The 27,673-nt window shown below is 36.7% G+C and overlaps 3 protein-coding genes and 1 long non-coding RNA gene across 10 annotated transcripts; 2 read left to right on the top strand and 2 right to left on the bottom strand.

The window, feature by feature from the left end:
• Positions 1–1,177: 1,177 nt before the first annotated feature.
• Positions 1,178–2,015, bottom strand: LOC140786891 (uncharacterized). Its single transcript, XR_012108711.1, has 2 exons — positions 1,874–2,015; positions 1,178–1,799 (listed from the first exon to the last, which is right to left on the bottom strand). It is a non-coding gene; the product is annotated as an uncharacterized lncRNA (long non-coding RNA).
• On the top strand, positions 1,326–2,283 carry LOC140786890 (phospholipase A2 homolog 3-like). Its single transcript, XM_073135598.1, has 4 exons — positions 1,326–1,462; positions 1,567–1,612; positions 1,694–1,819; positions 1,919–2,283. The coding sequence occupies exons 1-4, from the start codon at positions 1,343–1,345 to the stop codon at positions 2,089–2,091; spliced, it is 465 nt and encodes a 154-aa protein (XP_072991699.1). The 5' UTR covers positions 1,326–1,342; the 3' UTR covers positions 2,092–2,283.
• A 5,174-nt stretch (positions 2,284–7,457) lies between these two features.
• On the top strand, positions 7,458–19,981 carry LOC140786549 (uncharacterized). Of its 2 annotated transcripts, none has more exons than XM_073135050.1 (14): positions 7,458–7,795; positions 8,536–8,626; positions 8,760–8,844; positions 9,053–9,137; positions 10,072–10,138; positions 11,699–11,768; positions 14,013–14,058; positions 14,145–14,394; positions 15,382–15,587; positions 15,679–15,801; positions 17,647–17,716; positions 17,854–17,934; positions 19,411–19,490; positions 19,691–19,981. In XM_073135050.1, the coding sequence occupies exons 1-14, from the start codon at positions 7,662–7,664 to the stop codon at positions 19,767–19,769; spliced, it is 1,467 nt and encodes a 488-aa protein (XP_072991151.1). In that variant the 5' UTR covers positions 7,458–7,661; the 3' UTR covers positions 19,770–19,981. The 2 variants fall into 2 exon arrangements, with proteins under 2 accessions (XP_072991151.1, XP_072991152.1); XM_073135051.1 differs by having other exon boundaries at positions 15,679–15,753.
• Positions 19,982–21,696: 1,715 nt separating this feature from the next.
• Positions 21,697–27,181, bottom strand: LOC140786640 (eukaryotic peptide chain release factor subunit 1-3-like). Of its 6 annotated transcripts, XM_073135224.1 has the most exons (4): positions 26,953–27,093; positions 25,155–25,456; positions 22,109–23,566; positions 21,697–22,008 (listed from the first exon to the last, which is right to left on the bottom strand). In XM_073135224.1, the coding sequence occupies exon 3, from the start codon at positions 23,524–23,526 to the stop codon at positions 22,213–22,215; it is 1,314 nt and encodes a 437-aa protein (XP_072991325.1). In that variant the 5' UTR covers positions 23,527–23,566; positions 25,155–25,456; positions 26,953–27,093; the 3' UTR covers positions 21,697–22,008; positions 22,109–22,212. The 6 variants fall into 6 exon arrangements, with proteins under 6 accessions (XP_072991325.1, XP_072991323.1, XP_072991327.1 ...); XM_073135222.1 differs by lacking the exon at positions 25,155–25,456 and having other exon boundaries at positions 26,953–27,181; XM_073135226.1 differs by lacking the exon at positions 25,155–25,456 and having other exon boundaries at positions 22,150–23,566; positions 26,953–27,109.
• Between the last annotated feature and the right edge of the window lie 492 nt (positions 27,182–27,673).

Consider the following 27,673-nt stretch of genomic DNA (forward strand, 5'->3'; position numbering starts at 1 on the left):
ATGGCCTAATTTATAATTAAGTTAGAGGATTGACTCGTTTATGACATGAATCTAATTAGACAGAGCAACTAAGGAAATTTTGAACGGGATATATGTCCCCCAAAAAAGTCTACTTATGTTAGACATTTTTATTTATTTTTAGTGATATTTTGACTCCCACAAGTATCTAATATCTCTTGCTTCCGTGAGTGAGAACATCAAATAACCATCTTATAATTATTATTTTTTCTTCTCTAAAGTAAATGTAAATTGTCAAGTGATAGTCATGTGACATTCTTTTAACAAAAATAAAAATCTTACGAATGATTAATGAAGGAGATATTTGGTAGGTTTTACGTATATAATTAAAGGGGTGAATGTGTGATGATAAAAATATAAAAAGAGTATCAATATAAAAATGAGCAATAACTTAGAGAAACTAAGTGTTATTATCTCTACAAGAATCATGACCAATAATTCATATATAACCACACATTAAAATCTAAACTATTCAACAAATAAATCAGAAAAAAGGTGCTCTTAATCGAGAGGAAAAGAATTAGAAGATAGTAAGTAAATTGTTTAGTTGTTTAAATATTAATATAAGTTATATATATATATATATCACCAACGTCTCAGTGCCTCAAGACATCAAAGTAAAAATGGAAGAAGATAGTTCAAACTTCTTTTTTCTCCTTTAGCTCCTCTAATGTGCTCCAAAACATAAGACAAGCATTATCCCCTTTAGGTGATGGATCCTTGGATGGATTAGATCTTGACAAATCTCTTATAATGACTGAGAGAAACATTCTTGTCCGAATCAGATTTTGAATTTACTAGTTTTGTAAATCGAATCGATTTGAGTTCATTTCTTTTCTATTTGTCTTTTCTTTTGTTTATTTCTCTCTCTTTTTCTTTTGTTGAGATAACACTCCTTTAAACCTTTGCGTGCATACATACAATGTTCATTATTATTTTTACTTGCACAGTTATGATGTCAGTTCTGATGATCTGTGAACTCCAAACTGCCTTCCCTTAATCCAGCTTCAATAACCTTTTATTAGCCTCGTCGGTTGGCATGGTCATTGTCAATGCCATTCAAAGCCCACCAAAGTTGTTTTTCTTACACTGTTTGGTGATCCAGTCCCTCTCCAAGAAGAAAAAGAAGAAGAAAAAGAAAAAGAAAAAGGTCATAATATAAGTGGCGGGTGGAGATCCTCTACAACCATAGACTGCTATAAAACCAACCTTCAATTTCTTAACAGAAGAACATTGGCTTCAGTTTGCCAAACTCTACATTGTTCTCATTCCTCTTTTTATATCTTGTTGAACAAAACTCATATAAACAGGGGAAGAACAACAAATGGGCCATGCCAAGTTACTACTCCTTGCAGTTGTTGCCGTCGTCTTCTCCACTACTACTCCTTCCTATGCTCTCAACGTCGGCATTCACACCCTTGGATATTCCGGCGACGACTCCGTGGTACGTACGTCGGAACGAAATGCAGCAAGAAACTCCTCTCCAGCCTTCTTTAATTTGCTTCTTATTACTCGTATTCAATGTTCGAGTTTCGTTGGCCTTCGCAGATCGAGCAGCAGTGCAGCCGGACGTGCGAATCGGAACACTGCACAAGTGCGTATCCAAAGTTGAAAATTTTACGCTTCTTCTTTTCTAGCTTCTTTTCCTTTCAAATTCGATTAAGTTAATGTACAGCGGCGCCGCTGTTGAGATACGGCAAGTACTGCGGCATCATGTACACTGGATGCCCAGGGGAGGAGCCATGCGACGCCCTCGACGCTTGCTGCATGATCCACGATGCCTGCGTCCAAACCAACAATGGTTACTCTCTCAAGATTTCTCTGTGGATCTCTTTCTACTTACTTGCCAACGTACATAATATTTTTGATGCTTGCTAATGTGGGGAAGGGGGTGTTTCAGATGATTATTTGAACACAAAGTGCAACCAAAACTTGCTCAACTGCTTGGGCAATGTGAGGGACGGGGGATCAACCTTCAAAGGGAACAAATGCATGGTGGAGGAGGTGGTGGATGTGATCGCAGTGGTGATAGAGGCTGCAGTGTTAGCTGGAAGAGTACTGCACAAGCCATAGGATTTTAGAGGAGGAGAGGGAAAGGAAAGGAGTAGGTGTGGGGGCTCCATCATAAATTGATATCTTTTCCCCATTTTCACGTGTTAATCTTTATGACTCCTCGTTGTATTTAATGCGAGCTAGTTGTGGGTGGTGCTTAAATTCAAGTTGGTTTTAACCGCAATAAAAAATATTCAAGTTGGTTTCTTTCCACCAATGGATCCTATTTTTATTCGAGTAGATCCTTCCAGGTTGTTGGCTGTTTCAATTTGATAATTAATGATCGCCAATTGTACACTTTGAAGGAAGGTTTTCTTTTTACCATTCAAGAGCTCAAAGATTATTAACTTTCTAATCTATCGACACAAATACATTTAGGCTAAGTTTTAGTTAATATATTAAGCCGCATAAATACCACTGAAACACGCTAATTATTAAACTAATTCTCAATTCCTGTACAGATATTTTTTATTTATTTTTTATGATACTTTGACTCCTTTAACTATATAAAGTCTCTCCCGTTAAATGACCATCCGGTGATTAATTTTTCTATCAATCTTTATTTTAGAATAAAAAATAAATAGTTCTTAGAGCGCCCAAATTTGATCAAATAACAATCACATAATCATTTAATTTATAATAAAAGGGAATTAAATAAATACAAAACTAAATAAGCATTTGCAAGGTTCTTTATATAGTTGGGAAGGTCTATGTCATAATGCGTGATATTCGTGGGGGTGGGATGAAACATATTGAGTTTGGTGTTTGTTGATTAAGTATTACTTGGGTAATTGTTTTGAGTAGATTTGGCATTGTTTAATATGACAAATTGGGTGGATTACTTATTATTAGCAGATATATTTGCTATATATATATATATATATAATAGTGATTGTATTTGCTGCTGTATGTGTAGCATTTAGCAGCAATTATTAATTTTTACCATTAAGATTTAATGATGGCATTTGCTGAAGCAAATAGTGTTTTTTACTATTAAAAATTTTGTACGAAAAAGTTGACTTCGGTTAACAAGTTTTTCTATCGTTGGATGACAAATTTCTTGCAGTTTACTTTTAAACTTATCTTTTAATTTGTTTTGCTAGTATTTAAATAGGATACATGCCTATATGCCATCAATGCTTTCAATCTATGACAATAGTTTATTGCTTCCATATGAAACTTATCCTTTAATTCATGTTACTAGTTATCAGTTAGATTTTCTCATTATGAAATGATTAATTTTAAATATTTAAAAAATATTTTATCCTTATACTAAAGGAAAGAAAGAGAGAAAGATTAAACATAAGATGATTATCAAATATTTTTTATTAACATTATTAGGGAATGAGAGATATTAGATAATTATTAACTGAGTTCACTTTATTTTTACATAAATATGCCATCAACACTAAGCAAGTTGTAATTTTTTGGTCTTCTTGTCTCTAGTTTAATTAGTTCTCTTTTAACTAAATAAAATGTCCATATAAAAATAGGTTATAGTTCAAAATCCAATTGAATCATAAATTTGATTAGGGCGGCTAAAGAAAGTACTAGGATTTAGGGGTGGCATGCCCCCATTTAGAGTATACATCACCATAATCGATCTAATCACGCCCACTCAAATCATATGCTTGTATTTTATTCCGATCGCAATTACAGGCATTGGATGCACATGCTCAATTGACAAATTATTGCACATTCAATAATATGTCACGCCCCCATATGCATGAGTTGGCCCATGCTAAAAGTTTGTTTACCATGTAATAGATTTCAACAAATTGAAAGAAGATTCATGAGTTTTTTTTTTTTTTTTTTTTGAGGAAAAGTCCATAGGCGGAGATAATTCATTTACTTTAAAAGATTACAAAAGCTTGATAAGAGAAGGAGAGATAGAGCGATGGTTCTTTGACACAAGTCTCACACTTAGCCTACGCTAGACATCACTATAATTTAATCCAAATGATCAAGCTCAAGGGCACAAACACAATAATAAAGTGAAGAACAACTTAAGAATTTCTAGGAGCAAAGAGCCTCGCGTTCAGCATTGTTAGCCTAATAACTATAAGTTCCGTCTGTCCAGCAATCCAAGACTCGGTCCTGAGAATCTATAGAGGCGGAATAATTGGAAGATCACCCACCTAAGACACAAATAAAACAAGAAAAAAACTAAACAACACCCAAACTTCATAGACATGGATCCGACGAGGAGAATAGTTGTTGCGGCGGTAATGGTAGGGAGCAGCAGCGATAGCAAATCCAATGCCAAGGAGGGAGGTAGTGGGTTCGAATCTAGTGGAGGGACGACATCCAAGCCCAAATCTAGCGAGAGAAGTGAGTAGAACGATGATGGCAGAGGCAGTGAGGGGCGGCAAAGAGGAGCAACATCGGGCCGAGACTGACGAAAGAAGCAGCAAGCGGGGGGAGAGGTTGCAGGCTCAAATTTGGCGGAAGGACGGCATCTAAGCACAGATCCAGCGACGGAAGGCATAAAAGGAGGATGGCAAATGCGATAAGGGGCGGCGAAGTGGAGTGGCATCAGCGAGGGATTATGGGACAAGGGCGTGGCGAGGAGGATCGGTTATAACGGGCATATCGCGGTGTTAAGTGATAACGGCGAGGAGGTGAGAGAGGAGGGAAGAGGCAATGGCGGACGGCGTGCGACAACGTCAAGGGGAAGGAGGAATGATGGTTAGAGTAGTCATGAATGAGACTTCTTACAATGTAAAGGAGGAAGAAAACGTGAAAAATAATAAAGAAGCGATGCTCCCTCGTGGCTAGGGGAGGGGAGAGGGAAACCTCGCTAGTTATGATAAAAGGAGGAGAACTCCTTACGAGGGGAGGAATAAAATCTTTGTGCCAAGTACTAATAGAGTTAGGGTCGCGTAGAGCGGATATGATAGATTCAGGAGATATCAATCAATAGAGATGCTGTAAATAATTAGTCACATACCAAATTCAACAAACATTCCACCTATTGACACAAGATATTGCTGCAGATCAATCACATGATATATATATATATATATATATATATATATCAAAGGAAATCACCATTGTTTGTTTCCTTAGTTTGCTTTATTTTCTTTCCGTACTTGTAAAATCTTATAGCTGTAGAGATATTGTACTCCTATTACTCGTACTGTTAGCAATTATGTTAGCAAAATTATATTTAAAGACAAGAACTCTCAATGAAATTAATGAGTGAGTTTTCTCTTAACAATCATATTCGCTAATCTTTCATCATCGTTCAACCCAAAAACCTAGTCACGCTTGGCTTTGTTAGCTATTACAAGTTGAGGATCTAAGTCCCATTCCGATCTGTGAGTTCTGATATTCTCTTTTTAGTTGAACAACTTTATTGTTAGCGTTAGGAATAATTTATTTTCATCTCCTAAATTATTATCTTTCATATAACAATCATCTAAATTTTTTTGATAGAGAATAACTCTTCGAACTTTTATTTTGTATATAATGACTCCCTAATAGAAGGGTCAAGCAAAGTAATTATGATAGTTTAGATAGTTATTATGTGCAAAAAAAAAATTCAGAAAATTATTGTGAAAAATAATAATAATTCAAAGGGTAAAAATAAAATTATCCCTTAGCTTTGTCCAATAATATCAGTCAATTTTCTCAATTTTCTATGAAGAATAAATAAAAGGATTTATGTGCTATGTAAGTATAATTATCCTAAGTATATATTTTTGATTTGACGAATATTAATTAAATTACATTGCTAACAAATAAGTTTGAATTGGAATTAGATTGATCTCAAGAAGTCTAGATTGGTTAATTAAGGTGGATATATATCCCTGAGTTATGGTGATATTGCAATCGCTAGTATTAACGGTAGCAAGTACCATTTTGTTTGAGATCAAAGTAATAAATTATAAAATTAAAATTGACTCGCGTTATGCTAAAAAGAAATATTTTTTATTCCAGTAGTTCCATGTTTCCCGAGAAAGGCTCCATACACCCCCAACTTTCTCCATCCATAGGAGTCCATCCTTTACGACTTAATGAGCAACATCGTATTTCCAAAATTCACTACGAGAAGTACACCGAGTCATAAATAAAAAGAATAGTTGCAGGATCAATAGATAGATATATACTTACCTCAACCCATCTTCCTCGATTTTGTTAACAGGGAAGAAGCCCTTGGCTAAGCTGCAGTAGTCCAAGGCGACGTTGATGCAGGAAAAGAAGTTGTCGTAGTGAGAGTCTTTGAGATTACAGACGACGGTGGAGACGTAGAAGCAGTTCTTCTGGAGGAGGCATTCCGGGAAACACCAATGCCAGTCCGGCCATTCCCACGCCTCCACCCCCTTGCTGCACCTATTGCTCACCACCACCATGCACATCACCAATAACCCCACTACTACTGCCTTCATCCCCTCTCTCTCTCTCTCTCTCTCTCTCTCTCTCTCTCTCTCTCTATCTTCTTCTTCTTCTTCTTCTTCTTCTTGTATATAAAGGGTGCAATTGTATATACTGGTGCGAGGTGGCGAGATGAAACGTATTGCGTTTGTGGCTTAGTTGATTAATTACTTGCATGGCAGGTTGGATTGGATTGATTACCGCTTCAACAATTATGCATGGCTTAAATGCACACTTTATATATATATATATATATATATATCCTTGGGCATGCAACGATCTCCATTTTCCTGTGCTCTAATAAAGGAATCATGACTCTATCACATTAACACATTCTTGAGTTCATAGTCTTAGGATTTTAGATAATTATGCATGTTATTCGGTCGGCATAGATGAACAATTATAATGTCATTAGATGAGAGTCATACCGATTACAGTAATAAGTTGGATGTATAAGGATAGGAAGATATAGACTTAGCGATGAGGATTGTCTTTATAAAGCCTAGTGACGATAGTGTGAATGCTCGTCATCGATTTGCAAATTCAAGCCCACATGAGCATGAGCCATTTATGAAACGTATTCGAATATTAATTACAAACAAAACTCGTTTATTAAACAAGTTTATAAATAAATTATTCAAGTCATAATCAAATAATTGAGTACTAATTAGGTTATTGTGTTATTAAAAAAATCAAATTATATTTTGCATGAGTAGTTTTATGCGTACAAGTAGTTTATAAATATTTTACAAACAAGATGATGTGGCATCATCTTATTAATAACTATTAATAAGAGTTTATCTCCATGTAATAAGATGATGCATAACAAGAGCGTTTTGAAGGCATAGCATTAATTCTTTTGCATAAGATCAGCGCATTCGTGGGGGCCACACCATCATCGAACGTCCGACGACGCCGCCACGAAGCGACGCACCGACTCTTTAACGCGCTTCGCCGGTGACCAGACACCACCTCTCTCTTGGTGGGCCCCACTACGAGGTCGAGGTCGAGGTCGAGCGCACCATTTCTCCCCCTCTCGAGCGCACTCCCCTTTGCGTGAAAGCAAAGCTCTCCTAATAAAACGTCGCGTTCCCCGCTTCAAATTCCGTGCTCTGGTGCCTGACCCGGCCCCCTTGTTACCGTCCTTATCCGCCGTTGTCCGAAGTGCGAAAGGGGGGATAGAAGGGGATAGAAGGTGGGGAAAGGGGATTATAATGCAGCGGCGGCGGGCGATGGCGTGGACGGGGGTGGGGAAGTCGGCCCAGGCGGTGGCGGCGCACGGCTTGCTGTTTTGCTTCACCTTGTTTCTTGCCCTTAAGATCGACCGCCGCACTTCTTATTCTTGGTGGTGAGTTAGACATGCTTTTGATCTGATTTCGCTTGGCTTTCTTTGAATTTGTTTTGTAACATGGTTAATTTCGTTGGGGAAAGCTGTGATTTTTCTCTTCTTTTCGATGAATTGAGCACCTCTAAGGCAATTGACCTCGACTGATCCTTGAGGTGAACCTAGGAATTGTTATTGTGAGAATTTTCCAGTTTGATGCTTTGTTCTGTTGAACTGAAAGGTGAAATCTTTGCTAAATAATCAAGAGGCTAAGGTTTCTTTGTCAATGGGATTGAGCTCAGTCGGTTAGGGGGGTGTGAATGAGATTCTGGGTTGGAAACATAGCAGCATCATTTAGTAGAATTACTGCGCAGTGAGCATTAGTGTCTGGTTGGGCCCTATGTGCCGAATTTTTTAGCTCTGGTGCACAACAATGGTTGTGAGTTAGACATGCTTTTGATCTGATTTCAGACGGCTTTCTTTGAATTTGTTTTGTAACATGGTTAATTTCGTTGGAGGTGGTGGTGCTGTGCAGATCTTGTCATGCATTTCTGAAATGGAATATGAATCTATGTGATAAATTTGTTACTTCAGAATTAATGTTGATACAAGTATATCTAGTTTTTTATATTCTCACACTGGCAATGTAGAAAAAATTGATTTGATAATACATGAGTTTATTTGATTGTTTTTTCTTTTCTATGTAGACATGCGAACAAATAATAACTTGTTAATGCCAATGTACTTCTTTTCTAACTATGCAGGATAATTTTTGTCCCACTTTGGCTATTTCATGCTGTTGTTGCGCGAGGAAGATTCTCCCTACCAGCTCCATCATTACCTCATGGTCGTCATGTATGATTTGATTACTCTTCTATCCAAGTGCATGATTATTCAGAACCATATTGTTACTTCTCTTGTAATTTTGTACATCTGCAATTATTATGGATTCATTGTTTATGCCTTTGTCATCTGTATCAACATACAGTGGGCACCTTGTCATGCCGTTGTTGCGACACCGTTGCTAGTTGCATTTGAGCTGCTTCTTTGTATATATCTCCAATGTATTACTGGTAAGTCATGGAGATGCAGGACAAGTTGGTTTACTATTTTCATATTTCATCTAGTTCTTTATTACACTTCTTTGCCACCATATCATTTATGTACTGCACATGAACTTTTGACTAAACAATGTTTATCTAATGATATATTTACTACACAGTAGGGTGGATTTAGTTTTTCTTGCTCATTCCTCATTCTCTTTTAAGTTTTCATGTGCAGTTGGCGATGACCCTGCAGTTAACTTAAAGATTGTTTTCCTTCCGCTGTTGGCTTTTGAAATAATCATTCTTGTTGACAATTTCAGGTACTTAATCCTAACTGCACAAGAAGTTAGTTCTTAATTTATCAGAGAACTATTCTATGACATTCTTCTTCTTTTCATGCTTAGATGTGGTACAAATAGCTAAATTACGCCTATTACTTGTGTTCAATCACTCAGCAGAAGATTGAAACATGTCACACAATTTGCTTATTCTTGCTTGGTGAAGTGGTTTTTGTTTGATCAATAATGAGTTTTATAGTTTCTTTATTTTCTAATTTATAACAATAATATTTAGTATGTCATGGATTATTTTTGTACATATATTTTGATTTAAGTCTTCTCAAGGAGGAAGAGTAAAATGGCCTGAGTCGGTAGGTTTACATATTTGCATTTTTAGCTAGAACTCTGTTTACAAAATACTTTTTCAGCTGAAGCTTTAAATTTGAATTTCAATTAGCATATATATATGTGTGTGTGTATAATTTTCACCTTTTTATTGTTGACTATATATATGTGTGTGTTTGTGTGTGTGTGTGTGTATAATTTTCACCTTTTTATTGATGAATATTTGTTATTTGGTTTTCAACTTTCCACTTCATTGTGGAGATGAAAAAATTGGAAAACCTATAATGAGGGCATAAATCTTGTTAATTCACCATTTATATTTATATATATGTATAATTTTCACCTTTTTATTGTCAACTATTTGCTATTTGGTTTTCAACTTTCCACTACATTGTGGAGGTGATAAAATTGTAAAACCTATAACTGGGGCATAAATCTTCTTACTTCATCATTCAAGAGGCATAATGTACTAAATGGCATCTCTTTTCCATGAAAATGTCCTTTTAAAGGACAACTGCCCCAAAATATTGAACTGAAAGAGAAGAAAAAACACCCTTCAATTCAATTAGCATGGTTTTTACTATTTAACTGTTACCATCTAACTTCCAAATAATTTATTTCAACTTTTCAGAATGTGTAAGACTTTGATGCCTGGAGATGAAGAAAGTTGTGAAGAAGCAATATGGGAAACACTTCCTGTAAGTTTATTTCAGTTGTTACTGTAGATTTACTAGCTATGAGCACATGTTCTCTCAAATCTCAATTTGTTTGTTTCTATTATACTTATTTACTTTTATCTTTTCTAAAATTTGATAATTGTGAATAACTTCTATCAGGGTGGTCATATATGTTCTTTAATGATAATTCATGAAGTGATATTCAAAATGAAATATTGCTTGTAATAAATTTGGACTGTATATATGGCCTTGGTTTCAAACTTTTGTAAAGCTCAGTTTTTTGTTTTCTGCATCGTAATTCTATCCAAGAACATATATGGTCCATGTTATTGGTTCATGTATAGTTCTCCTCATGCAATATGTAATATGAATAATGAGCTCACCCTTTATTAGTCTAGTAAATGATCACGATATGCAAATGCTCTAAAAGTTCATCAAGGTTTTATCAGAAAAGTATCTCATCAGCAGTATTGATTTCCAACAAACAGCAATTTCTTTAAATGAAACGAGGTTTCATACTTTCATCTTTTCTCAAATTTAAGTTGTTAACTAATGGATAAAACCCCACCATATATCTCTAGCCTAAATATTTAAAAAATTAATAGAATATCATTCTAGAACTAAATTATATGTATCATGGTAAAATGTCAAGATAATAAGACATGATGACCTTCGGGTTGTAATAGAGAATTCAGGTGTGGTGAATCAGCTGTGCTACCTGCGCTGAGTCTGAGGTTCCTTGGGTAATTTGTGTGCTTTTCCATCCAGTGAAATAGGTTTGAATAGGAAGTATAGATCACCCAGCTATGTAGAATTAAGTCAAAAAGATCTATGAAGCAGCAAGGCTAGTCATGGGGCGAAGAAGGTTTGTTGTCCTGGATAAGCTTCACCGAACCTAACTTAACCAATTATTAGAAGGTATATATGGAATTGAGAAATGTTCAGCTATCCAATGCAACTTATAGATAATATCAGTAATCTAAGTATAAATTTAAAAACTATTAACTGGTCTGGTGCAAGTATGCATAGTATCTGTAACATTTACTTGCATCAGTCATGCTTTTAGTTTATGTTAGCTGTCATCTCTAAGTTTTCTTCCATAATTTCAATCTCAGGGTCATCTCTTCATCTCAACCAACGAGATATCAGATACAAGTAAGATATGTATAGTCTGGATATTGAATCTAGATTCTAGGGCATCTAAAACAAATGACCAGCTAATATGTCATATTGATGTAAGATTTATTGCTGGAGGCTTCTTTGACATGTCAAAATTGTGCATCATAAGGTTTTACTCATTATCTGCTGTTATTCTAAATTTCAGAAACCTCTTGTGATATTTAGTTATTTACACTTCTTTTCATATCTCTGTGAGGTAGCCTTTCTGATTATAAACAAGCTAACAATATTTTATCAGTTTAATCATGAATATGTTTGACGAGTATGCATGTTTTATTGGATCTAGACAATTTTATTCTCTGACCACAGAATTTGATGATAAAGCTATCCAATTCTTGCTTATGTTCTCTGTTTTTATAATCATTGAAATTTATGTCTACTTTGTTAAAACTTGTGTCTCAGCACCTCTGGGTTGCGATCTCTATGGTGTTCCTTATAGCTGCGACATCATTGACAGTTCTTAAGATGGACGGTAAATTTACTATCTAAGTTTTAGAAGCTATATTACACAAAGGTGCTATTATTTCTTTTCTTTAGATGTCATAACTATCATTTTCCGTTTGTCTTATGTTTATGAAGATCTTACTCCAATGAGGGTTATTTACTTAAGGCCTTTCATTTTTCAAATCCTCCATTAAGTTAACATGGAACGGGATGCAATTACTGATTCCCCTGCTGTGGTGTTCGCGGGAGCTTATGCTCTTAGCAGTACCACTTTCTTGGTCCTGCATTTTCAAATAAAATAGAAAAACAAGCTATTTTCAAGCAGGCATTTTTCGTCACAAGTCCATTTGGAGTGTATTGAGACAGATGAGAATTTTAGGACATTCTAAATATTTGAAACCTTTTTGGTGCATATATGAACTTGGGATGAAATATTTGATGCTTAATATAGACTCAATCGTGTTCTTTCTGTGCAACAACTAAGTGGTTAGCTGGTTACATTAGCAGATTAATATAGACCTAATATTGTGAAAATCAGAACATACCATTGGTTTGTAAGCTCTTGCACCCACATCAGCATGTACCACTGGTTGTTCAGACTCATGTTAGCGTGTTGGTAGAATAGTAATTCTATCTCTTGATACGCTTACCTAACTCCCTTTTTCTGCAATAGTCCTTTACTTTTGTGAACTTGTTCTTGAATGCATTTTTATGTTTATATTCCTTGTTAATGATGCTTTGACTAGCTTATAAAGACTAAGATTGAAAAGCTCTATCTATATGAATAAAAGGTAGATTCTAAGAATAGTATTTACTCAATAAGGTGTCCAACACCAAACACTGAATTTGGTAGAAAGTAGTGTTCTTAGATGTGTGAAAATATGACCGAGAAGGAAAGAATGAACATTTTGCATAGAAAGAGCACTACATCTTAATTTGAGACTGTAGATGAGTTAGACAGAATGTCTATCATATTTTATATCCATGATAGATCTTAGGAACCTTTAATAAGAATTTTCCCTATCAAATTAATGGAAGATGTAATGTAGTAGGAAGATTTGCATCTAGCTGTTAATGGGCATATATACCTAAATCTACTTATCTAAGATGTACTCAGTCTACACTAGGTTCTTATGTCAATGACCATCTCTATTTGAGTAATCAATAATTCATGTCTTTTGTGTCATGAAATTTATCTGCTCAGCAGTGTACAAGAAGATATCCTTGTATTCTATGTTGACTGATGTAGCATGGTGGTACGTTTGTACAGATCCTCAAACTTTTCTTGTTTGAAATGTTATAGCCATTTTCTTGTGAATTTCTTCTGCATATAAATCTAAATTTAGATAGAAAGGTAATGTTTTTAATGTTTGAAATCCCTAGAGCAGCCTTGGTTAAAGAAAAAATTGAAAGGTGAGATCATGAAAGAAGCATATGGTTTGAAAAGCCAAGTTTCAGCAATCAAAACATTAGTGCTGAGATGAAATTCTGAAAGGATTGATGCTGATTGATTTCCTTAGTTGATAATTGGGTAATTGATACCTCTTTGGGGGATTTAATCATTGTGAGGCTAAAGGCGCACTATCACATCCCACATGTTGGTAACAACAATTCTATTAAATACATCCATGCAATCTATGTTCACACTAAGCACTCTTGTTTCATAGTTCAAACCAACGATGGTCGTGCCACAGGCACGGACCGTGTCGACCACCGGCCGTGCCGTAAGAGTAGAGAAAAAAAAAGAGATACTCACCTTTGCCTTCGCTTTCTCCATCGCTGCTTGCTGATCGCCGTCGCCGTCGGGTGCCCTAGATCTCTCTTTCTCTCTCTCAATTTCTCTCTCTCTCTCGGTCTCTCCTTCTCCCTCGGGCTAGAGCACCTGACGGCGACGGCGATCGGCAACGAGGTCGACGGTGAGGGCGAAACTATTAGGAGGGGTGCCGTGCGGTACCCCTCGTGCCATGTGTCTGTACGCTGTCGGCATGGCAAGTGCCGACCGGCACGCCCCGTGCCGGTCAGCACGGCCATCCATGGTTCAAACATTGGATGACATCATTAATTAGTTTATAACAATAAGATATTATTGGTGGCTATTGATGAAATGTCATTAGCTGTTAGCTTATAATTCTTGATTAATGATTATCACTTATTAGTAAAGAAGGAAATTTGCTTGTTGAAATAATATAATTACCTGTCTGATATCAAAATATTAGTGTACAAAGTTAGAATTTTGAACAACTTTCTAATGGCTGATTGCTACATACTGCAGGCAATATAAGTGCTTTGAGCTGGTGGGATTTGTTCTTAAATTTTGGGTAACATGCATCTACTTTCTTATAGATAAACTTTGTGCATATCATATCTATTGTACATTGTTTGACATATTTTATTTACTATACAGAATTGCAGAATGTTTTGCTTTTCTAGTTTGTACGAAGTGGTTTAATCCAATGATTCATAGGCGGCCTCATCATGGAGAGGCCAGCTCGTCCTCTACTGCAATTAGGTACCGTGACTGGGATAGTGGTCTGATCCTCTCATCACTAGAGGATCATGAGCAGGAAAAAGTTTGTGGCCTGCAGGACATTGGAGGTCATATAATGAAAATTCCGTTCATAATTTTCCAGGTTTTGCTTTGCATGCGCTTAGAGGTATGCAAACTTGTAAAGAGCTGTCTTATTTTGTTTAGTATTAGACAGAACATGTTAGATGGCAAATGCATTTTGACACATGAACATTATTATGATTATCAGTTAACATGGGTTTCTTTTCATTTATGTGGTGAAATGATCTTTCTTTACCATGCACATCGTTCATGACATATATCAAACATTATTTGCTAGAGATTTGATAGGCTTGCGGAGAAGCTGATGAAATATTAAGATTATATATCTGAACTAAATTTAGCATATCTTTGAGATTGAAGTTATTATCAATTGTAATTGGATTATTTCAGTATTTCTCAATTTATGGCCGCCAACATATGTGACTCCTAACAAAGCAAGTTTTGGCAAGAGGAATGCTGGCTTACAGATGATAGAGAAAAAAATGGAAAACTTTGATAAATGAAACTGCATAATCTTTGAGACTCAAATATATGCTAATATCAATATCACATTAACACTACTAGAAGATTTTAGCAATAATAAGTATATGCTTATGTTCTCCTGCTATTTTAGAAGGAATGAACGGGATATTTTTCAGTCAGTACCAAGTTGTTTCTTTATTTGCACGTATTCCCTAGTTCAGTTTAGTATAATGTAGCAAACTTTTGTCTTGGACATCTCCAAGTGGTAGACTTTTAATTAATGCCAATTCCATGGCACTCAAAATGATAGTTTTAAGTACAGCATTTAGCAAAGGAAGGCATTAAATCTTCAAACTAAGTGCACTCTTTACAGGACCAATAATACATTAATAAAGAAGTCTGCACAATGCTTTGCCATATTGATGCCCATTTGATGTCGCAATTATTATTCTGTGACTATAAGTTCAATGGACCTTGTCATGTTGCCTTTGCTACTCTATTTCTAATTTTGCTTGAAGTTATACCCACATGCTAACCTGCGGATCGTTAATGCATATGTGTGTAGTTCACACACTGGAATATAACCTAATTCTTGAATACTATCTTTCAGGGAACACCACCTAGTGCTCAATTTATTCCAATATTGGCCCTTTTTTCGCCGTTGTTTCTTTTACAAGGTGCTGGTATCCTATTTGCTGTTTCAAGATTGGTGGAGAAGCTTGTTCTTTTACTACGAACTGGACCAATTAGCAGTAGATATCTCATGATTTCGTCAAAAACTCAGGATTGCTTTGCCTTCTTACATCATGGTTCAAGGTAATAATTCGTGTAAGCCAAATTATCTGTTCTCATCAGGTGGAATCATCATGATTGTTTCTTTTCTGTGCTGTCATATTCTGTATTGCAGACTTCTAGGTTGGTGGTCCATTGATGAAGGAAGCAAAGAAGAACAAGCTCGCCTGTTTTATGCTGAAGCCACTGGGTATCCAACACTCCATTTACATCCACATGTAGTAATAAATATCCCAGGGTACCAAAAATAGGTTTATATATCTGGATATGGTTTCCAGTGAGTTGCATTTACGTTGGCTTATTTTCCATCTTCCAAGTTCAAGGCCAACCTCTCTAACATGGGCAGGTTTTGTGCTTCCACTAGAGATTCATAATACTAAATACGGGCAACAACAAAAATCTTTGTTTTCTAATAAATAACATTGCACAAGTTGGTTCTTTGCTTGATGTTGTAATTCTAGAAATGGCGATTACCAAGTGAATTGATTTAGTGATTCTTGAAGCCTATGACAAGAGTATCTAATAATTCAAAACATGTACGATGATTGTTAACTATTTCTTTCACAAAAGATTGCTTTCACAATTTATAGCTTGCCTTCCTGAGTTTCTAGTAAGCATGATCAACAATGGCCATGCCACAGGCACGGATTGTGCCGGCCGGCACGTGCTGCGGCACTTGCTGGCCGTGCCGTAAGAGAATAAGAGAAAAAAGGTAAGGGATACTCACCTTTGTCTTTGTAGTCGCCATCACTAGCCGCCCGCTGCTCGCCGTCGCTTCATTGAGTGCCCTAGCCTGCCCAAGAGAGAAAAGAGATCGAGATAGAGAGATCGAGAAAGAGAGATACAAACTCGGACCCGCAACTTAAGTTTTTAACCTCTCTCTATCTCTCGATCTCGATCTCGCTCGATCTCGATCTCGATATCTTTTCTCCCTCGGGCGGGCTAGGGTACCCGATGAAGCGACGGCGATCGGCGACGAGGTCGATGGTGAGCGGCAATTTTATTAGGAGGGGTGCCGTGCGGCACCCCCTCGTGCCACGTGTCGGTACGCCGCCGGCATGGCAAGTGCCGACTGGCACGCCCCGTGCCGGTCGGCACTGCCATCCATGAGCATGATGAATATTTAAATTTTTTTCTTTTTCTTCTCTATAGAAGATGTATTCTTGTGACTGATTGCTCATTTTATTTTAGGTTTTCCAGCAAGATCGTAATTACTTTTTCATTTTTTTCCATCTTTTGAATGTCTTTTGAGTCTTGATAATAAACATGTCATCTAGGATCTAAAATTTGTGAACTAGGACAGCCAAGGATTGCCATGTTGGTCGTGGGAGGATCCGATTATTCAGGAAATCAGCATGATGAATGACTAGTCCAGTTGGCATGTGGCAAAGTAGATCAGTTTCAGGTTTTCAGCTGAAACTCTAAATCATGAGCAACCTATAAAGTTTAGTTAGATATTATAATGCACAAGTTGCACTGCAGTCCCACAGCTACCAAACTTCTGTTCCAAGTTCCGACACAGACAATGCTCAGTCAACAGAATCAGTGTTTAGAACCAACACTTGCACGTAGAGAGAAAATTAAGAAGTGAGATATAGATAAGGGCCCTTGTGCACAAAAAAATTCATTAATTTTTAAAATAGTAAAATGGGCTTTTGTGCACATCTCTTGTATAAATTGTGTGCATTTTATACTAAAAATGTATGTATCCAATATAAAAAAAACGAACACATTCAGTTTCAAGAGCCCAATTTTATTATTACTAAAATCTCAGGGCTTTTTTCTGTAAATATCTGATAGATAAGTTGTATTTTGACTAGATATTCCAGAACTTCCAAGCTATTCATCTCGCATTTAGAAATGGATTGCTTTTAATAACCACTTCTATACTCTTCTTTCTCTTTTATAGATGTTTTGGATTGACTAGTTTCTGTTTGCCTTGTAGACCAATAAAAGCTGATCTTTTCTTCTGTATTTCTGCTTCTAATATGCTCCGTCCTTTTATATAGCTTCCTCTCTTTTTCATGCCATGGAAGTATAGGAAGATTGGGACTGTCTATTGATTATTCAATGCAATTGGCAGGTATAATACTTTTTGCGGTTATCCACCTGAGGTGGTAAAGAAAATGCCTAAGAGAGATCTCGCTGAGGAGGTACATGTGACCTTCTACTCCCTTTATACTTTAAGTTCGCCAGAAGGTTTGGCATGTTTTTCATCTGACTTAGCTATTAACAATCTACATAGAACCTTTTGCCTTTTTATCTTCAAGTTTTCATAATGTAACAACAGGTTTGGAGGCTACAAGCTGCTTTGGGAGAACAAACAGAAATTACAAAGTGTACCAAGCAAGAGTACGAGAGGCTTCAAAATGTATGGTGAAAGTTATTCTTTGAAGTAATATAAATGAGCAATCAAATAAGATAGTGTTTAAGTGTCATCAGCACGACATGTGACACCCCAGGGAAAACCTGGTCAAGGTGTGATATTTAATCGTGACTTATATTGTTGCATGAAGAAGTAAGTTTCACATGGTGCCAACTATGTTTCAGGGAAGCATATGGCCCATGCAGCTTGAAAAGTTCATGGGATTAAGCCCGAGTGCCTGTCACTAGGCAGTGCTTAAGACTGCAGGTCTAAGCATATATCCTACTGGCAGCTTAAGCCCCTAACCTGTGAGCCACGACAGCAGGGTTTAGGACCTGCAGATCAGGGGCATGCATTTTTATGCCCCTTACTGGTTGCAATGTTTGCTGGTCACACAGGTCTTGAGCTTCTGGCACTACACTGGCTGGTGTTAATCGTGCTGGCAAGTCGCCAATAAATGCTTTCTGCTAACACTTCAAAACCATAGTTAGATCTGTTATAATTTCAGCTGTGAGATATGAAGTTTATTTCCCAAGTTTTATGGACTCTGTTGAATTTCTTAGCTCAGTACCTGAAGTTTTATATTAGTTTGCTTTTCTTTTTGTAAGAGATAATCTGATCCTATGAATGTGGTCCATAGTCAATTTCCTTCTAACATCCGTCATAAATTGATGACTATATATTTAGAATATCACACCAAGTTTTCTTGATAGTAGTTCCCAGGATGGGGGCATCACACATTTGATACCTAACTTTGACTTTTGGTCTAATTGTAGAGTGTTAGAAAAGGTCAGAGTCAGATTCAGGTTATCTCTATTCAGGGATTAACCTCAAAATGGCTGGGTATTATTGTTTGAAATATTTCAAAAATGTAAATTAATCCCTATTCTAAACTCGCATTGTGTTTTTATGTATAGGCTGTGGCATACATTAACCATTTTTTTAAAAATAATGAAGCACTTCATTCAAAGCATTCAATGAGTAGAGTCATACACTGCTTTTCTTACTCTTTGTAAACCATGCATTATTCTTGAGTTAGATAGTAATATTTCCTTTTTAGGTAGTGAGTGTGAGTTTGTTTATATAGGTTTTCATTGGAGTTGTCAAATTCCACCAGTTGTGTGCTTTGGATTTTTAAGATTTCAGTTTTAGAATTGCAAAATTTAAAAAGCCTTCAATATGAATCTGAACCTGAACCTGAACCATGGAAGTCAAACCCATAAGCTACTCTGGGATTAAATAACTCTTTTCATTGTTCTATACAGTAGAATCCATCCCATAAGCATTCTTTCTCCGGTCCTGAAGTTCTGATTATAGCTGAGTCCTGCCTCTTTAAATATATTTTTGTATATGCATTTGTTTTCATATTTGATCTCATAAGATCTCCAACTTGTCTTTGTTAGTGCAGCTAACCTTATTTATCCAGGTCTTTGGATATTGAACTCAGTTTCTGGTGCTTTCAATGATATTGTTTCATTACAGGAGAAAGTTCTCTGTAGGATTTGCTGTGTGGAAGAGATAAGTGTGGTCCTCCTCCCCTGCCGGCACCGCACTCTTTGCAAGTATGGTTCTATATTTGTGCTGTCCTCTTCTATATATATATGTGTGTGTGTGTGTGCACGCGTATTTGTTACAAATAACTTTCCTTTTGCTGTATCTGTATGATCACGAGTAGGGATAGATATCTTTTACTTTTATTACCCTTTTTGGCATTGTGGGACTACGGTTTGCTATTTGAAGTTTGTCTTGCAATTTCATGTAGGCCATGCTCTGAGAAGTGTAAGAAGTGCCCCATATGCCGTCTCATCATCAACGAACGCATGCCTGTCTATGATGTATAAACTTCACTAACATACAGAGAAATGATAGTAACATTGTACAGGTTTTACATCAACTTGTGTGTTTGTGTTTGAATATTTTGTTTTGTTCATGTACATAAATTTAATTAAATATATTTGGAAGTTGAAGTAATAGCATTACAAACACACTCCCTGTAAATGTATAAGCTGTTCTCCCTTTTTCTGAGAAAAATATGAAGAATAGTTTGTGTTTATTTGTTGAACGTTTTGTATTTTTTTATTTATCGATTCTGTTATTAAGGTAGACGAAGTCCATCTGATTATGCCCTCTACTACCTTTATGAATAAAGAATCATAGGGTTCCCTAAGATTCACGCCCGCCCAAGGGTACAAAAGCCATTGCACATGGAGTAAAATATTTTTTCTCCTAAAATTAGGGAACGGAAGAAAGTAAAATCTACTGCTTGAAAGCTATACAAGCACCAACTAATTATATTAGAGTTCGGTAGGTATATTTTCCCATACCAAGGAGGTTATGTGATTGATTCTAATTCCAAACAATTATTGTGGAGAAAATTATTTAATGAATTGATGGGTTAGCTCAATAGCTTAACTAGATTAATAGTTCGGCGATATGGTTGGCTTAGAGTAGATTTTATTTAGTTCAGAGCAATTGTTCAGTTATACATATAGCTTAAAATTTAGACTATGAAGTATAACTAAAGCTTAATAAAATTTAAGTGCCTCTATATTGTGAGGGTTGGTTCTTTACAGGTCTATATCTAGATTTCCACTTCTTGAACAATTTAAAAAAAGAAAAAGGAATTATACAAGCAACAGTAGTTGCTCATTAGAAGTTAAAGCTAGAGATTGATGCCAGGAGCGGGGGAAACACCCTACGGAAGAAGTCAGTCTAGTAATGTTAAAATCTTCCTTTAGTGCTAGACTCTCAAACAGAATCCATACGGCCGTCAGGGCTCTTGTGTTGCTTGCTTTGCAACGATGCGTTGGAATCTCTTCACCACCTCTTACTACTGGGTGTTCTCCTTCATGAAGCTGAAGCACTTCGGGGATGAACATTGATCCTCCTCGAGGAGGTCATCAATAAACTCCCTCCTAAGGACTCTTTTGGTGGTTTCTTTGGTAGAAGCGCAATGGAAGGACCTTTCCCTCCATAGTGGAGCAGTTCACTCCCTCTTTTTCCTGCCTAGTCTTACTTTGAAGAGATTTTCAAAGATAGTTGACAAGTTGGATTCTCACTCTTTCTTTTAACTTTTATAGACTAAAATACTCCTCAATCATTACATATGAAAAACCAAGGAATGAGTTGAAAACCACCAATAAACAAGTGTAAGAAGAAAAAAGAAGTGTTGTTGCTCTGTCAACCTGAATAAGAACATAAAATTGGGCCACGCTTACTTCCCTCAGAAAAAATGCTCAGTCAAACCTGTTTGACATTGAATTTCCCCATGAAAAGATATGCAGCTATATACTCTGAATAGATTTTTGGTGTTCACAAGTAGGACTGCATGACCTATTAAAAATTGATCAATTTACAACCCAAAGGTGACTAAGAAATTCAAGTATTATCTTTTTAGTTCAAAAGATGACTTGAATGCTTAGAAGTTAAAACTACCTCCTCCAAATAATAACGCATTTCACAATCACAACATTGGGAGAAATGTGGAAGTCTCTCAATATTCAGGTAGTCGAGATATCTGATTCCAAAGCTTGAAAGTCAGAGTTTGGCCCCTTTCCATAATGTTCCCACTCTCTCATCTCTTTTCTTCAAATAAAAAGAAAATAACTTCAAACAGAAAATGCCACAAACATTACAATTAACTCTCTCATGTATCCGCAGAAATTCCTCAGTACATGTAAGCTTTTCTTGATGTACTGAAATGGGAATGTCATGTCCCATGTAACACTGGTCCATGGACCTCAACCCCAAAAGTGTAGAAGAAAATCATACCAAAACTGATAAATAAAACTCCCAAATCGGCCAACAAATCATCCTGAATTAGACAACACAATTTCAAGTAGCATCATGCTTGATTAACATATTAAAGCACACAGGAAATTCAAGTAACTGCAAGTATTTGGACTTATAAAAAAGACAAGTCAAGATACCCCCCATCACGGTGATATGGTGGCAAAGACATTAAGCAGCATATACCGGAAGCTGCAAAGGTTGTTTCAGCCACGATGAATGAAAGCTCTTCCATGTCATACGTCAAGCTGGCCGCTAAAGTTTTGACTCTCATCCAACTATTCTCTGCACCTGAAACAAGAAAACCACATTGTCAGGCAAAAGGCAATTCTCTCAAATGTTGCACGTAACTAGAGCTTGATGGTAACACAGAAAGAAAATAACTACGGACCCTTAATAGCTTATGAGGTAATCTAACATTACAGGTTGAACCTGGGCAATCATAGCTGTAATAAGCTTTCCTTCGGCCAGCTCTGACAGTTGTTTGGCTAATTGCTAATCAGAATCCTCGTACACTTCTCCATCATCAGACAGCTCATCAAGTGACCTTATATCAAGCTGATAGCGCAAGATACCACCGATGCCACCAAATCCTCTACAGAACTGTGATCCTTCTTGGGATTTATTGGTAACAAACTCAAGAGTGCAACCAAAGCGTTTGTATTCATTAGCAAACCACTCCAGCAGAGAGGTTTTATCCTGCACCTCTAATTCAGCATTGGTTGATGGATCACGGAAGTTACTCTGATCAGCTTCTTGTTCCTTGTTCAAATGCTTTATTATAATCTCTCCAGTGGCACTGTTCTTTAATACGTATCTATTAATATCGAGATTTTCCCATACAATCAAGGTCTCGACCGCACCCATTTCAAGAGTTTTAAGAGTGTCATCGACGCCAAACACATATTTCCCTGTGTCTTGGCTTATTTCCTCAAAATACTTGCCTATCAATCGCTTTTCTTGTATAAACTTTACATTTGATAATATCTCAGCTGACAATTCAATAGCCTGGTTGAAACCATTTTCTCCCCCATAAGAAACATCAACTACATTAAGTATTTTGGCCTGAAGGCGAGGATCAAACATGTCTGATTGGCTCAACTCTGTTTTAAAATCAGCAGAACCAGCAAGAATTAGTCCAGCTACATTAGGCTGGCTTGTGGCTGGATTTATGAAGAACTGGGTGGCAAGCTCAGCTGTCTTCCGAACATAGTTATGACGCTTCTCCATACGAAGCCGAGCAAATCGAAGTGCTGATTGTCCTCCTCTTCCATGCTTCTTTGGAAGATCAACAGTAAATTTGTGAAGCACCTCACGTGTATTGCCACTCAGTGTCCCGAAAAGGGTTCCATTTCCATCCATAACTATGAATCCAAACTTGTCATCAGATTCCAAAAGCTCATTCAAAGCCTCTGTGTGGAACTTGTTGTCGCAAAGATAGAGTGACGCATTGATGGGCTTGAAAGGCTCAAAATCGATGGTTACCTTCTTCTCTTTTCCATCGTCAGTAACAATAGTTCCAGTATACAGAACCAATCCATTGGGAGGAACCTTATTATAAAGTTTCAACCTCTGCTGCGCTGAGGTTATGGCTGCCAAAACAGATTGTCGATTGACTCTACTTTTTATGTTTGAAGCAGTACCATATTCATCACCCAACATCTTAGTGACTCGAGAAACTTGATCACGTGGGGGCATTATGAGAGAGATCATGCTAGTGCCATTACCTCTTGCAGATTCCAGAGCCTTTATCAGCTTCTTAATCTTCCATATCTCAATGTTCTTGTCAGTTTCATGACCATCTGCCATTTCTAAATAACTTTTATAGTGCAGAGAGACACTAATTCACCTGGAAAAGGTCAATATAGATACAAACTAAGAGACTGGGCAGAAAAAGAACATGTGGTGAAACATTTCCAACAAATAAGTGAGTTGGATAAAATGAGTGAAAGCAAGAGGCACAATCAAATGAAGAGGAGGCAAGCATTATATTTCAATAGACTAAAAAAGCACAAGCAAATAAAGACGCAAGAATTATGTTTCGACATACTAAGAGAGGCACAATCAAATGAAGATGGAAGCATCATATTTCAATAACTTGTTGAATGCTGAATAGCAATGCCATTTCTATTGTACCATGACGGTAGAAAATGATAATAAGTCAATTAAACAACAATTTTGTATTACTATTAACTGATGACTGCACTAACTATATTTGGACACCTCAACTGCACAAGTGCACTTTTCTATGACATTCAAGATAGTGCACAACTTCATCATCAATTTGATAGAAAAGCATGATAACAAAATAATAAACTCGCAATGAATTTTCTGAACCAGACATGAATACATAATTAAAGTAAGCTATCAAAACCAATCTACATTGTATACAGCAGACAAGAAGAAAGGTTTATAACCTGTACACTGTACAATGTACACTGATAATAAAATGGGCATGATCATCCTCAGTTGATTAACTTGCATCCTGAAATCTATTGTTGTCCAAACCCTTTTGATCTCAATCAGAATCAACCTCTATAGGTCATAATTCTGTTCCAGGTCAGTATCAGTATGCGAAGTAAAATTCTGAAAGAGAATCAGTAAAGACTATAGACGCTTGATGTTAGTATCTGCACAATCCCAAGGTTGTAATATCACACCTTTATGATTAAAGTGCATTAAAACTACTACTGCATCCAGCAAATCTAAAACATCATTATCTCTTCAGCTAGTACCTGCAAGTCTGCAGCACTTTCTAATCTTATAGCTTCTCCTAAGTTTCTTCTATTAATATGAAACCATCTGCCGTACTGGCCATGTCCACTCAACCAAGGACCTCATATAGATTAAGAAAACTAGACATCCAACTGACAGATCCCGCTATTTTAGCAACTTAGAAATTTCAAGTTTAAGATAATGCACACTACTGATGAGCATTTAATCAGTATCATCAAATATATAATAATTGACAAAAAGGGATAGTATAGCATTCCTAATTAGTGTGTATGTTAATTGACAAAAGAATAGATCTACAGCGGCCCAACCCAATCTCGATTTAAAAAAGAATAACCCAACTTGAGCAGAGCATAAAATGAATGGAAATGAAGATGATTGAAGAATTATTCAGTACATAAATCCTTGGTTGTATGTCATTACTAATAGCATGCTAGCTAATTAATAAAACATAATCAACAAAAGAATAAACCGAAGATGATATTAATGGAACTTCATGCTGCAGCTCATGGTCAAAACAAGTAATTAAGAAGTAAACAATTGCAAAATCTAGTAATTAACTGTGACATTATGAAGATGATGACAATATTAGAAGCCAAAAAGGGAGGACATGTAGAAAAAAAATGTTTTTATACAAGCAAGCTACAATAAACCAAATAGAATCAACATCAAAGATAAAGATATAGCAAGAACAGAGGAATTACAAGATGAGGGAGGTGAAAATCTAAACTGTCGATTCTAGATAGGATGACATGGAAACCCCCCTTGCTATCTGTGAGTAATTCTTTGTTAATTTGTTAAATGGCTATCTCAAAACTCATCTTAGTACATCATTTCAGTGTACTGTAAGTCATATGAAAGTTGCATCAATAAATTTAAGATCCAAGGTGCAGGGGCACACTAATATTGCCACCACAATACGGTTTCACTTTCACCCAACATGCACTCTAGAAATTTCCCAAATCAAATGTGTTTTATTTCTTCATGGTCCCTCCCCATTTCCTTCCTGCAAAATCCATTAAAAGAATAAAAAATTAATCGTCCCTACTGACCGATGTCTCACCATTGTAAGCACAGTTCTCTTTGTGTACACAATTATAAATTGAACTTGGTTAAAGCCAATTACTTTAGTGGATATCATCATATCATGCTTGTAAAGTACTGTCCAAGAAACAACTTTGGAAAAGAACTATACATAATGCCCCTACTATCGAGTGGATGACACCCAAGATCTTCCTATATCTTTGCCACACTTACCCTTTCTTCTTTGACGTTGAATAAATATGAAGGGTTTTGGTCACCCCTCATTTGTTTAAATCCTCATACAGTTAGGAAACAATATTGATGAACATCTTCAACATGATAATTCTCTCTCCATAATCATCAACATGTTCTAGCCTAAACAATACTTATAAAGATAAATCCATGGACTCCACGTGAGGACAAAATGTCTTGCCCTTTAGAACTAAGAGATCATGAGTTCAAGTCATAGAGACAGCCTCTCCCAAATTGAGTGTAACTTTGCGTGCATATTCCCACTGTAGATTTTTGGACTTTGGATCCCCTTCTTTTTATGGTTCCATGCCCTCATTTTGGAGGAAAAGTTCACTGGATTTGGCTAGTTGTGGTAGAGAGCCCCATGGGACTCATAGCAATTCCCAAACTGAATAGGCCTCTTTCCGAGCTAGGTCTAAACAAACTGAGTCAATAGTTTGAAGCAAAATAGCAGCAGTGGCTCAAAGAGATAAACACAAAATTTCCAAGAAACATCAAAATTCTAATATGGCTAATGTCTATACATCAGAAACAAAGAACCACATAAAACAAGGTAAACAAATGACAAAGTGGAGGAAAATCTAGACAGAGAGATAATGAGACTGCAATACAGTATACAAAAAGAAAAAGGAAAAACTATGATGAACTTAAGTTGTAAATATATATAGATACCGTTGACAGATGCCGCAACGCATATATAAAAATGTAAATCATTTATAATAGAGCCTCCGATAACCTAGACCTAGTTGTTTATAAATGACAAAGAACACGAAGAAAATCTAGCAGAAACATCAAATTACTCACCATACATTAAGCGCAGTAAACACTAATTATAGCTTAAAAACAGATAGGTAAGCTATGAATGCAACCCATCAAAAACCTCATCCAAATTCCCTATACATCTGCTACCCATCCCCAGAACACAAACAAAACCAACCTATCAAACCATATGTAATCACCCGAAATGATTAAAAAAAACCCTACTCTGGACGCACTAACTAATATAAATCCATAGCCAAACTAAGCACTTACAAAAGCCCTAAACAACCAATCGCCACAAAACCAGCATCTTTAACGGGAAAACCCCAATTCACGGAAGCTATAAATCCGATGAAACAACCCCACGTAACCCCTAATGCTCCAAAGAACAATAGCATACGAACCAAATTCCAGATCAAATAATACCGTGGGATCCCAAAGTTATCAGATCAGAAGGCGAGCGATTACCAGAAGAAAGCTCGACGCCGAAGCCCTACGTTTTCTCTGGATGTGATCCGAGAGGAAGGGGATTGGAGGAGGAGTCTTCCGTTCCCTTCTCCCGCAGTCCGCACCGGGCTTTAAAATTCCCAAAATGCCCCCGGGAAACGGACGACGAGCAAGGGGGTAAAAAGGGAAAATAGCTTCTTCGAGTTACAGTAGAGCAAGTGGAAGATGAATCTGATACCTTTTTCGTGCCAGCCTGCCAATGAATCAACTTGCTATTTCCTAACGCTGGTGCGGTAAACGGATCGGGTTCGATTGATTAGGGTCGGATAGTTGACATCCGAACCTAAAGAAGACAAATTTTAGATCTAAATCTACGTTAGACTGGTAGAGTGGTAGTTGAACCAAACTTTCCTAATTATCTTATTACGTTAAATATATTTTACCATTCAGTATTTATTATTTTAATCTATTCATTTCAAAAAGTCTCTTACCAAAGCACCATGCCTATTTTGATCATTTAGTAGTATTATCTTAAAACTATGTTTAAGACGAGTCAAGCCTGAGCCTAAATTTTAGGGTTCAAATTTATTTCGAGCCGAGCCTGAGCTGGAGCCAGCTCGCTCAGGCTCGACTCGATAGGCTCGCTATAAAACTCGAAGTGTAAATCCCTAAACCCTAATTCTCCCAAATTCTCAAATCTCAATTCACGAGGTCACGCTCTCCTCAAATCGCCGCCTCGTCA

This window comes from Typha latifolia, chromosome 4 (assembly GCF_019914945.1).
Source record: "Typha latifolia isolate L0001 chromosome 4, TyphaL0001v2, whole genome shotgun sequence".
In the NCBI taxonomy this organism is placed as follows: Eukaryota; Viridiplantae; Streptophyta; class Magnoliopsida; order Poales; family Typhaceae; genus Typha; species Typha latifolia.